At 36.7% G+C, this 13,194-nt stretch overlaps 1 protein-coding gene across 1 annotated transcript; it reads left to right on the top strand.

Annotated features, from left to right (window-relative positions):
- The first annotated feature begins 3,526 nt into the window (after positions 1 to 3,526).
- LOC103701750 (uncharacterized) lies at positions 3,527 to 9,256 on the top strand. The gene is made up of 5 exons (XM_039130028.2): positions 3,527 to 3,729; positions 3,826 to 3,899; positions 6,113 to 6,248; positions 6,991 to 7,296; positions 8,748 to 9,256. Exons 1-5 carry the CDS (start codon positions 3,610 to 3,612, stop codon positions 9,018 to 9,020), a joined length of 909 nt encoding a protein of 302 aa, XP_038985956.2. The 5' UTR covers positions 3,527 to 3,609; the 3' UTR covers positions 9,021 to 9,256.
- Positions 9,257 to 13,194: the final 3,938 nt, after the last annotated feature.

Genomic DNA, 13,194 nt, shown 5'->3' on the forward strand with positions numbered 1-13,194 from the left:
CTCACTCTTCTGTTGGCTTAGAAAACCAACTTTCATGCTTTTAGTTTATGGCCTAACGTCTTTACCAAGCCCTTTTAACGATGGAGTTTGGAGCGCTTTCAGATCCATGGGGTGGGCGGATCGTTCTATTGCTGTAGCACAATTTACACCCGCTCATGGGCTCCATAGGAATCTACTAGAGTGATCTGCTATGAAGAAGGCCACCGAGTCAGCTACACTATTTGCCTTTTAATACATATGGATGGCCTGAAAGAAGTCACAACCCTCCGCAATCCATCTGAAGGGAACGACAAAACAAACAAAAACTCTCTATTCACGTACGGTGAATGCTTCTTTCTGTACGTGTGTCAGAGTTTATAACATGGATTCTATCTATGCATATCTGTCGGTTCTCCATCGGGTTAACCCTTGCACCCATCCAAGACCCTGTAGTTTCCTGGGAGCCACTTCATGCACGTGTGATGGATCCAGCAATTTCAGACGAAAATTCAAATATGATCAACATCAGTGGCATTAATATTCAATATGTTCTATCGTAATTTGTAACTCTCTTCTGGATGCATGCATGCTTCCCATCCGTCAGCCTCCAGGTTGCTCGGTTTCATCTCTTTTTCCCCCGAAATAACACCCTCGACGTGCCTCTTTGATTCCATGCTTGAACACCACCTCCATCCGCCTAAAATCTAGTAACAACTGTTGAGACCCTAGCTTGAGTAACTTTAACATCTTGAGGACTCGCCACAATATCAGACTTGGAGACGTTCTAACGTGACCAACTCGGTTGACGTGCAACTACTTCCCTCATGCAACACTCATCGCTTGAATGATCGAGGAGTTATGGATTGTCGGGCTACAGAAGTGTCTGGCTATCCAGGTTAGGCACGTCCTTCAAGAGGCGAACCAAGCTGCTGATTAGGTCGCCTCTTTCACTGCTCAGCATTTCAGAGAGTTTAGACCTAGCAGTCTTTAGTTTCTTTTGCTTTCTGTAGTCTTCTTGATAGTGATATAGCTGGCTGTGCTCATGTAAGAGCAGTTAGCCCTGAAAGAAGTTCATGGTGCATAGATAATTATTGACAAAAAATAGTTATTGATGGATGATTAGGATCCCATGAATCAATATTACTTTTATTATATCGCATGCAATGGGATCTGACTTTGTGCTATATGTCTTATACTTTTTTTTCTAGAAAAAGGGAGTGAAGAAAGCACTTGATTAATATAGGTGAGCTAAAAGCTGCTAGATTACTTCTCCTGGTGGTTATAACAAAGTATTGGATTGGCATTTTTCTAAGACAAAAAATCAAAATCTATTTCTAATCCATCATTCATATACTATATCTCTGCATGAGATGCAATAGCTAGGAAAGTGATAATTCACATGCACTAAGTTGGTAACAAGTGAACGATGGATCAGCGGCACTACTTGCATGCTTTACAAGAATTGTTTGAATACAATACACACACACACACACACACACACACACACACACAGATATATATATATATATATATATATATATATATATATATATATATATATATATATATATATATATATATATATATATATAAGCGAGAGTATTAATTGGGGGTTGAGATGGTGAGTTAATGTGGGATTGTAAAAAAACATAAAATACCCTTAAGAGTTATAAAAAGTAAAGATATTTGTTGTTCAATAAAAAATGGGTAGATTGATAACCTACCATAATAGAGAGTAGGTTATCAATCCCCATATATATATATATATATATATATATATATATATATATATATATATATATATATATATATATATATATATATATATATGTATGTATGTATATGCATCTACATACATGTACATACATACATCATACATACATATATACATCATACATATACATATACATATACATATATATATATATGTATATATATATATGTATGTATATGTATATGTATATATGTATATATATATATACCGATGAGAGAGAGAGAGTATTAATTGGAGGATTGAGAGCGTGAGCTAATGTGGAATTATAAAAATACATAAAATACCCTTATGAGTTATAAAAAGTAAGAATATTTTTTATCCAGTGAAAAATGGGTAGATTGATAACCTACCACAACAGAGAGTAGGTTATTAATCCCCATATATATATATATATATATATATTTGTTTAATCTTTAATATTGGTCGAATGCAATAACTGCGCCAATGACACATATATAATACACATGATGTATGATGTATGGTGGTAGATTCTCTCCAAGTAGATCCATATAATACGTACAAATAATTTTTGCCTTCTGTAATACATGATTTCTCAGCAACTATGGCTTAATCTGGCATGAAAATGAAGCATGTCGGCCAACGTTAAGTGTATATTTACAGCACAGCCATAGTTAGTCTCTGAGGAATGGTGCCCACTAACTATATGTTGGTGGTGGAATATGATATCTGACATTGAGACCCTAGTAATAGTATGACAAATTCAGTGCTCTGGGTGGCAAGCTAATTCTGACGCTGAACAGTTGTTACATCATTCAGAAACACTGGTTATATAACATAGCTTGCATGGGTTAGGATTCAGAAAATTAAACTGAATTAACTTGAATAAACTAGCCAAACTTAACATAATTCAAATACTTGCAGGTTTATGAATTCTCAGAGTCAGAGCCAAGTACAATTGTTACCCAAATTAAAGTCCTAAACTTAATTTGGCATAATATATAGTGGATACAGAAAACAAATCCATAAAAGAGATTCATCACTTACATGAATACAAATAATTCTGCACAAGCTTAGCCTACGACTGTCGGCATTAATATTAGTCTAAAATGGTACATGTGATATATCTTTTTTTTACATTATTTAATTACTTTTAAAATATAATATAATAATATAATAAATTATAAGAAATAAAAGGCTTCAATAAATAAATTTTTGTAAAGATTAAATAATAAACTTTAATGATAGTGGAGTAAAAACTTACGTAATAAAGCTTCAATAATTAATTTTAATAATAAATAAATTTTTATCTCGTCATAAATAAAAAAACTCTGATACCTAAATTTTTATTAGATATTAAGTAATAAATATTAATGATTAGTTGAAAAATGCTAGCGTAATTAATACCAGCATTTATCAAAAGCTCTGCGAAAACGCGGGATTCTTAGCGTAATTAATATTTCAGCCACCCAGATACCAAGAGAAACTGTTTCGTACGGACGGTTACGTTACTCTTGCCGTCAACGAACGTTACCGCTCCTATCGCATTCGAAGCCATAAATGTGGATATCAAAGCCTAGATACCATCACCTTCCATGTAAGCTAACCGCCAATCCCATCTCGTTACACCGGGTGACCGACGGAGCAAGCAATCAAGCAAATCCAGGCGAGTGCACAGACTCGCTCGTGAGGGAGGTGACGGAATCTAGAGAGAGGAGAGGCTGCAGGGCGTCGCCACGTCATCCACGGTGTCGCCCTCTTTCCCCCGCCCCTTTAGAGAGATATATAAGGAAACCTCAGGAAAATGAAGACCCACCTTTCTTTCCTTGTATTCTACTCTTCTCTTCAAGTGAGGGGATTGGAGAGCGAGAGAGAGAGAGAGAGAGAGGGAGGAAGCGATGGAGAGGACCACGCCGGTGAGGAAGTCGCACACCTCGACGGCGGATCTATTGACGTGGACGGAGGCGCCGCCGGTGGCTCCGCCGACGGCGGACTGGGGATCGCGCCGGCCGCACCAGGTAGGGCCGCCTCCGGCGGGAAATGCTGTGGTTTTTCCTTGAGTTGTGCCTTTTCACCGGCAGCTGACGGCAAGTTTTTCCGGTGGGCCCTTGCAGCCCTCGGGAGGGATCAGCAAGGTGCTGTTCGGAGGGCAGATGACAGAGGAGGAGGCCGAGAGCGTGCTCAAGAGGTGAGATCTGGTTAATTTCAGGCTTCGGTTTCGGATTCTTTTAGTTTTGGGATCGTAATGTTCTTTGATTCTGACTACTAGAATGTTCTCTTCTGAGAAGCGCTCTGTTTTTAGTCTCCTCGTGATTCGAGGGCGGTGATTTCATGTAGCTAGGATTTTCTTAAAAATTTTTTTTTTAAGAAATGTGCTACCGATGAATCAAAAAAAAAAAAAAACTTCTTTTGTGTATCTGAAGTGCTTTTGTGCTGATTTTTCTTCTTTTTTTTTTTTTGGAGAGAAAAAATAACAGGATTTTCTTATGTTTTTATTTATTATGTCGGATCACTTCTTGTTTTTTAGGGGACATGTTATTAGGCCAAAGTCCTGAGCAACAAAGCATTCTTATCAATCTGATTCTGAGATCTGCATTATAGTAAGAGTTCAATTGAATACTTTATAGAGTATATTCAAGTAGAGCTAGAAATTATGTTTTAACGGACTTTAAATAAATGATTGCGGCTGGATAACATAAAAGAGATATTGTAGTTTAAGATGTATTGTAGACATATGGATATGATCTCAAAAACGTATGGTTTTCAGCAATCCAATTAAACATGACTTTTCTTGACTGCAAACATGTGCTTAAGAACAAGAGCTTTCCCTGTTTCCGCACCTACAATTCTACTAATTTAAGATATCAAGCAAATGATGAGACAATGAAGTAAGCATGTTAATTCTCGAAAAATTAATTATACAGTGTTTCACCAAGAATATCATTGTCAAATTTGTTCAAGGAATCAAGTTTATAGAAATAGTAAAAGAAAAAAGAAATCAGATAAGCTCATGAACGAGGTGTATATATATATATATATATATATATATATATATAATTACAAAACAAAGTTAGTCTTGACAATTACAATAAAGATTTATCCACAAATAACAAGGACGAAGAGAAAGAGTTGTGATAATAGCATAGATTTATGATGGATGGAGAATGGGTTATAAGTATGTTTGCTTGAACATGGCTGAAGAATATTGAACCAAAACACTTGCAAACTGGATCAGGATGGATTCAGAATTTGTATAAGGACCCAAAAAGGAAAATCAAGGTGCCTAGGATGATTTGTAGATGACCACAATAATCATGCTTTGATTGGATTGAGAAGAATTTGCAGTCCAAGATTTCTATTATTGATATTTTAAGGGTGACGGTGGTCATGAGTGATTATTGTTGGGATGGAAGATAAGAGACTGTGCAGGACAAAGAGAAAAATGGTCATACCAGAAGGACTAGCTTCATGGATGAGATCAACTCTGCATTATTTTACCTACATAGTTCTCATGTCACTCTTTCTTCTTAGTATTACAATTTACAATGTGTTCACCTTGATATACTCAATTTATACCCTCAACTTAAGAGTGTACTTATAACTCTGAATGTGCATCATCATTCCCACATTCCTCTATTTATTTCAAAATGCCTGAATCTAGTCCCATCTATGTAAAGTAGGGGATGCATGGTAACAAGTCCAGTCCACTTCACTGGATGTTCAGCTTTCTATTTAACCACCAAAACTATATCAACGCCGATCCACCTTCTTAAAATTTCATTATAATTCCATTTGAACAGCATTTACCATTCTTTGGTTTCCTAGTAAAATATGTACTGTCTGCAAGAAACCATTAATCATCCTGCTTTATGTGTGTGTGTGTGTGTAAATGAAAGAAGAGACTGCTAAGCCTCACTATAAATTGGTTATCAATATATGTATAGAACATATGAAGAGGGCTTAAGGCCATTCCTTTGTACAGTGCATCTCGATTGATGAACACGTACTCTGAGCTAAATACTTCTCGCTCCTGATATGTAGTTGGTTAACAAGAGTGCCTATATCTGTTGCATTCTGGCTGTTTTGATTTAAAGTTATAACCTTTGTGAAAACAATTACCACCTTGGTTTCCCTTGTAGCTTCGACAAGTGGTGCTGATAAGAGAAATTGGCTTAAATGCTAAAAAATTTAGAGAGTAGATTGTATACCAATAAACTTTGATTAATTTGATATATGTTTTGCTTGCTTTTGTACGCATATACATAAATTCGTCCATATGCACACATGCATTCATACACATGCACATGCATGCGTTTGTAACTATGCATGCACGTATGCATATATGTGCACATACATACATATTGCCTTAGCATGTTGTAACATTCTGTACTACCATTTCAGGAAACCTTGTTCAGGTCCAAAGTTAAAAGAAATGACTGGTAGTGGCATATTTGCTGCTGACAGTGAAGATGGTGAAGCAGAAGCTGGCAGTGCTTTCTCAACCCCTAATAGTCGAACCGGTTCACGAATTTATCAGGTCTCTCTTCCAGATTAACAAGGAAATTTTTTTCAAACAGATTGATTCACGAATATATTGCATTACAAAAACATGTATTTTATACCGGTGCTTGGAATCCAACTCTACATTATAGTGCCCATGTGGGCTTGTCTTTAGTCTCACATAGATTATGCACTAGACATATCTTGGGTACTTATACAGAGCCAAGGAATCCAAATAATACCACCTAGCTAGTCTTTTTAGATAAGATCCTTGGTTGTTACAATATCCATCCAAAAGTTAGATCAAACTGGTCCATGAGATTGCTTTATATATCTGAAGATTCTAACTAACTTCACAAAAATAGTATGCGTCCACACCCACATACACACACTCATTGAAGATGCTACTAATTTTACTTCATAGAAATAGCATGCACACGTGCTCTCCTACTAATTTTCCATCATAAAAATAGTGCATATGCTTTTATGCACACATGGAGGAAACAGTGCACACCTGCCCCGCACGCACACATGCATACACACTGGAATGGGAGTTGAACTGTTTAAACATCATCATTAGCTGCACTATGCATTGCATATTTTCTTTGAGTAAATCCCTTTGCGAAGATAAAAGCAGATTTATTTTAAATTTAAATGTTATAAATCATTGCTTACTAATGACGTATTTGCTTCATCTGGGATCCTGGTTTCATTTTAATTGCATATAAATATCTAATGCTACTTTACTGTGAGACTGAGAGAATTTGTTCATGTATCAGCAAATGGTTAGTGCAATTAGCCAGATCTCATTCAGTGCTGATGAGAGTGTTACTCCCAAGAAGCCAACCTCGATAGCAGAGGTGGCAAAGCAGCGAGAGCTAAGTGGAACTCTGCAGAGTGAATCAGAAGCTAAGATGAAGAAACAATTATCTGATGCTAAGTGCAAGGAACTTAGTGGGCATGACATCTTTGCTCCTCTGCCTGAAATTTCACCCAAGCCACTTGCAGCACAGGATTTGGAGATGAAGGGCAAAGACATTGGAGAATCCACTCCAAGGAACTCACACCCCTCCACAGTCTCCAATGTGAGTGAGATGATGCACAAACTTTGCAATTTCTTTTCTGTAAATATTTCTTTTCCTTTCATAAAATTGTTAGTTATTGTTATGTGGCTTTCACGTGGAAACTAGATTCATCATTTCATTACACATTATTGTTCCTCTTTTAGAACCAAAACAGTGTTACTAATATCTTCTCCAGCATAATTTTGATAGGTTTTGGGTAATATCTTGATTTTGAAAATACTTGCCAGGATATTCCCAATTATCTCAGCTATTTCCCATGAATATGTTTGAGAAAATGTGTCAGTTCTGTTTCCTGAACATTGTTTGACACATAGGAATCCCTCAAAGGACATGAGAAGTCCCTCATAAATGATTTGGGACTGGGATGTGTTCATTGTGTTTCACATGTTATTTAAAGGGTTTCTCCATTCTCTGTTTATGAGCATTTTCTAATTTTTGTTTATATAATATATGGAAGGACCCTTCTCTTCAATAGGTTGCTTTTGGTTTTCTTTGTTGAATAAACTGCAGGTGGAGTCATATTGGATCACAACCACCTCTTGAACTTTGGTCCTGTAAAAAAAATGGTGGAATTGCTTTATTTGACTTATTGAATATATTAAGCCTTTGAATTAATAGTTTGCAAAGTGTAAAATTTACTCAAATACCCAGGGTAGGTCTTTCAGTGGACCCCTGGCAAATATGCACCAAGTACCAACCTTTCAGTGTACATGGCTGATCAAACTTGTGTGCGTGCATGCTGACACACATACATGCAGACTGGAAGAGGGTTTTATGTTCACTGCTTAATTCAAAGATGAGGATTTTTTAAATGAAATCCAAAACTTTGGATATGATCTGCAAGGTTTCAAATGCTTATAAACAATATTTTCCCATGCATCAGATTGTCCCAAATTAGTAGTTTTAATAGCAAGATACAATGTTTTGATCCTTAAATGACCTGATGCATAGACACGGTTCTCTAAAACATATGATCATTTTGCAAGTCTCATCTCTTAAACTGGCAATGGGTGTCAAATCCTTTCTATCCACCCAAAAATATATTAAATATACATAATGCATTTATTTATTTTGTGGCACTTCATTTTCGATTTTTTTTTCCATCTTTTTGCCAAAAATCTATACTTCCTTCTCGATCAATCGTGTGTATTTCTCTATGCAATGTTATTTCTGATTGTTGTCTTCTACATACAGTTGTATGCTAAAATAATATATTTTCACTAGCTTATTTGTTAAGATGCTTTTGATAGGATATCCAACATAAATTCCATTTATGAAATGCAACTTTGAGACACCAATTTTTATGTATTCATTTCACTCTTAAACCGTACACATACATGTTCATGCATTTTCTCTCCTGGCATTGTATCTAGATCCATATGAGTGGGCACGTAATATGTGCTCGCATCTTGGATATCTAACTTGCTTATTGTTTTCCTTCATCCTGTTAGTCTGCAGGGAATCCTAGCAGTTTCTTGTTTGGTGAGGAGCCTGTGCTCAAAACAGCCAAAAAGATTTACACTCAGAAGGTAGCAGAACTGACAGGCAATGACATCTTCGTGGGAGATGCACCACCAGGATCTGTCGAAAAACCACTGAGCGTGGCAAAGATGAAGGAGATGAGTGGCAGTAATATCTTTGCAGATGAAAAGACCACATCTCGAGATTACTTCGGTGGCGTCCGCAAGCCTCCTGGTGGTGAAAGCAGCATCACACTGGTTTGACTTATCTAACAAGTCAAATTACTGTGCTGGATTTCTGCTTCTAGTGGAAAGAGTGTTTGTATGGACTGGTGAAGTAGTGGTTTCTGCATCTGCTTGATGGCATGCATGTTTGATCTTACCCTGATTTGATGAGATGTGGCAGTGATAATCTAATTTAACATTTCAAATTGCAGAGTGGTTGCGAAGAATCTAATGCAACAACCAATCTAAGGAGCAATTTCTGCTTTATTTTACAATGTATCATGTGTGAAAATTTTTCTAGCTGAATCGGTATTGGTCACTCGAATCCAACCATGCATCATGATGATACAAGGGGAAATGGGGTTGTTTCTGAGAATTAGAACATGACGGTTCTTCTCAAATTTCCAGATATGCACGAGTTTGCTGCATTGTTGAAGCCATCATCACCCACCTATGGATGTGCTGCGATGGCGGGTTGCATATTCTAGTCTAGAATGTCCATTATAGATGCTTGAGCAGGATTATCCATGTTCTACATTTTCTGCCTCAATTTGGTAAAATGAGTTCTGCGTCATTACCAGAATTCTCATGGTCTACTGATGCTAACAGTCCATGGAAGTTCCATGAGCATTATTGGATAATGCCATTGAAAACAAGGTATTACGGGCTAGTTTCATTGTCCTGGAAAGAGACTCGGCCACTGTTATCAATTGGATCCGGAGGATCCTAGGGGCAATGCTTGCATCTATCTTTTGCTGCGAGATATTTGAGCTATGGTGAGGGATGGCGGGATCTTTCAAGCTAAGCATGTGTTTCGTGAAGCTAATGAGGCTGCGGATTGGGTAGCTGCTTATGTAGTCAGCTATTTCGGTAACATCCCATGAGCTGGTGATGGAAAATTGCCATGGGCACTCCGAGGCATTCTGTTTTTCGATTTTATTGGGTGCATCCATACTCGTTTGGTATGATCCATCCGTCTTAGCACAAAAATAAATAATAATAATAATAATAATAATAATAATAAAATAAGCAAGGCTATGCAATGCAGTACATTTTCATCTAACGTGACCAAGGGGGTTGGTGTGGTGGTTCACAGCATTGGGCTATTCACTGGGAGCCATATCAGCACCATGTTGGATGGTGAATGGAGTGGCATGAGGTGGTGCTGCCATGACAGAGAGAAGTAACATGCACATCTGTGGCTACGGATTCATCACACAGAAGTTTTCAAATGATCTGTGGCACCGGTCTTATAATGATCTTGGAAGAAGAATTATTATCATCCTGATTAAGATAAAAAGACTCCATGTAGCTTACAGTACATGTTTCAGTGAGCAGGAGCACAAGGCTTTCCTGGATTTGCTTTGCGTCTGCAAAACATTTGCATAGCGAACCAATCGTTGGGCGATATGTTGAATTGGGTCATCAGTTTGCCAGGGCCCTAGTGTGGATCTAGTTTGACAATAGTGGCCTAGCTGTAGTTAAGGCTATGAACGGGTTAGATTCTGGCCTGATCCATGATATATCTACATCCGAACTTGATAAGAAAATTGACTTCGGATTCGGTTTGGATCTATCAAAATAAGTAAGTTCCGGACTCTTATCCAAACTTGATTCATAGTTGGACTTGAGTTTGGATACAGTTTTTCCTGAGATTCAATTAAGCACACGAGTTTGGTGGGATAACTAGCAAAGGGTTAACAACTTTCAAAATTACGATAACTCTTAACACAATAGTGTGTGGCAGATTGTAACATGAAAGGAGCACGACATGGGAAGAGAATAATGGGGTTTGAAAAAAATTTAATCCCTTTTGGAACAGATTTAAATTTTTATTTATATTTAATTTGATCATAATCAAAATCTAAATATCGGTTGGGATTTTGGAACTAAAATAGCGATAGGTGAGAGTTATGGATAGCATGCATGATAAAAAAAAAAAGGTGTAAATCCAAATATGAAGAAAAGGAAATAACAAAAATCACGTAGCCATTTTTTTTTTATTTTTATTTTTATATATACTACATACATAGTTTTTCAGTATTCCAATTTTCCAGTTTTCAGATTTGAGCATAGCTAGATTTGAGTTTAATCTGATAAGATCTTATATATAGAATCCAAATATGATCTAGTAAGATTATTAAAATTTTAATTTAGATCCATACCCAATTATTACAATAATCAGGTCAGATTATTAAGTTTTCGAGCATCAGTTACACTCATAGCTGCAGTTCTTGCAAGCTGAAGGTAACAAACTTACAAACATTATAGATGATGGCATTTTTTGGTAGATCAAATCCATGCTCTTATGTGTCTCTAGACAAGCTATCATTTTACTTTCTTTCACTCTTCTGATTATAATCTATTTGCTTTTGGAGCAACCTTCTTGAAGAATAAATTTATGCACTAATTCCTTTGATCATCTCCTCACTGCAAAGTTGTGACCTGATAATTATTAATTGAATTATATCACAATAGCAGCATCACACATAGTATTCATAGTTGCTTGCAAATATATCTTTAGGGCATATCAAAATGTCTTGCTGATTAAAATAAAAATGTTTGGGCGCTCTTGCAAGAATGAAGTACCTTTTGGTAAGTTAGCTGATGAAAAATTTTGATGGATAGAACCTATTAATGAAGAATTGATATTTGTAGCGAGACATGGAACTTAGACGTTATGGATCTTTTGAGGTCCTGAGAGTTCAGAAAATGAAGTCACAACTCGTCGAGCGTATATATAATCAATCTCATCTTTCAGGCATTCACGAAACCAATCACTTGTTTTTTGTCGGAGAAAAGCCTCTTCACTTGTTGATTCATGTCTCGAGCTCTGAATCTGCTAAGCTACACAGGAACAAACAATAGAGAAACACGCTTTCCTTGAAATGAAGTAGTATATGAAAAGATACTATATAGTTCTCTCGCATCAACGCATGTCATTCTTGCTTCTTGAGATTAAAGAAGAGAGTTATACTTGCCTCACTTTTTTCCCCAAAATTTATTGAGGAAAATCTTGAAGCAAAAATTGCATAAACTGATCTAGACAAATGTGTACAATAAACGAGTGAAAAAGATAAATAAGCATCATCCTAAAATCAGATACGTACATTACTTTCATTGTAACATCATAAGACATGGCAAAATTGTTCCATTCTTATGTTAATTACAGCCTGCATGTGCATGGTCATAATACACATATCAGTATATAAACATACATGCATTCCATAATCACGAATCCTATTAGAAGATTTTTTTAATAAATCAAATGTATCGATGACGATGAATTTGTTTGACTTTGCATGGTTATTTCTTAATATAAATGTTCATGCATATATGACCGATGAAAAAAAATCTCAATTAGAGATATTAAGTATGCAAACTTTGGGGCGGTGGTCTAAGCAAGCCGAACATGAAAAAGCTATATCAAGCTCAATCTCCAATTATTTTTATAATGAAGCCGATCTCAAATCATATTTAATCTCTAGTTGGCTATCTTTCTTGTTATTTGCAGTCACTGGGCTCCAATAAAAATATAAAATTTCAATTACATGAGTGATTTTTAATTAAATACCTCCATGAGCGATGGCAGGGAGAAAAGTACCTAGATGCTAGACTAAGCCCCCCTATTATCAAAAAATTATTCAAAAAGCCCCCCCGCATTTGTTAATTGCGTTGCACCAATAGGGCGTTAGTTATTTTCAGTTACACCCGTAGGCCGACCATGCTGTCAACGTGTTTCGAAACCATTGGCTGCCCGGTCATTATAAACGTCACGCCGCTGCCCGTAAAGCCTGGGACGCGCGTGTCGCGATCGGGACCCACAAGGTGGAATGCTCCATGGACCACTGAACGGACCATCATTCGACCGTCTGATCATCCCAATCACAACCCCACCTGTCATCACCTGGGGTTGGACGGTGCGATCGGACGGCTGTGAGAAATTACATCTATAATTCGTTTGTTAATGGATGCCCTGATACTATCATGGTCACCCACGGGAGTGAAGTTTAAGTCTATTTGATAAATTTAGTTCTGCCCCTTCGATTGGTAGTTGGTTTACATTTTAGTCCCTGTTTACGGATTACAGGACGTCTGATTTCTAGTTTTGGATTTTAATTTCTATGTGCAGTCCCTGCATAAAATATGCTCAATTGTTGTAAAGATAGGTCTGATTGTCTTTCAAAAGTATCTTAACTGTGTAAAGGATTAA

The sequence above is a fragment of the Phoenix dactylifera genome, chromosome 12 (genome assembly GCF_051530095.1).
Source record: "Phoenix dactylifera cultivar Ajwa chromosome 12, Ajwa_hap1_PhDact_Kaust_v1.1, whole genome shotgun sequence".
Lineage (NCBI taxonomy): Eukaryota > Viridiplantae > Streptophyta > Magnoliopsida > Arecales > Arecaceae > Phoenix > Phoenix dactylifera.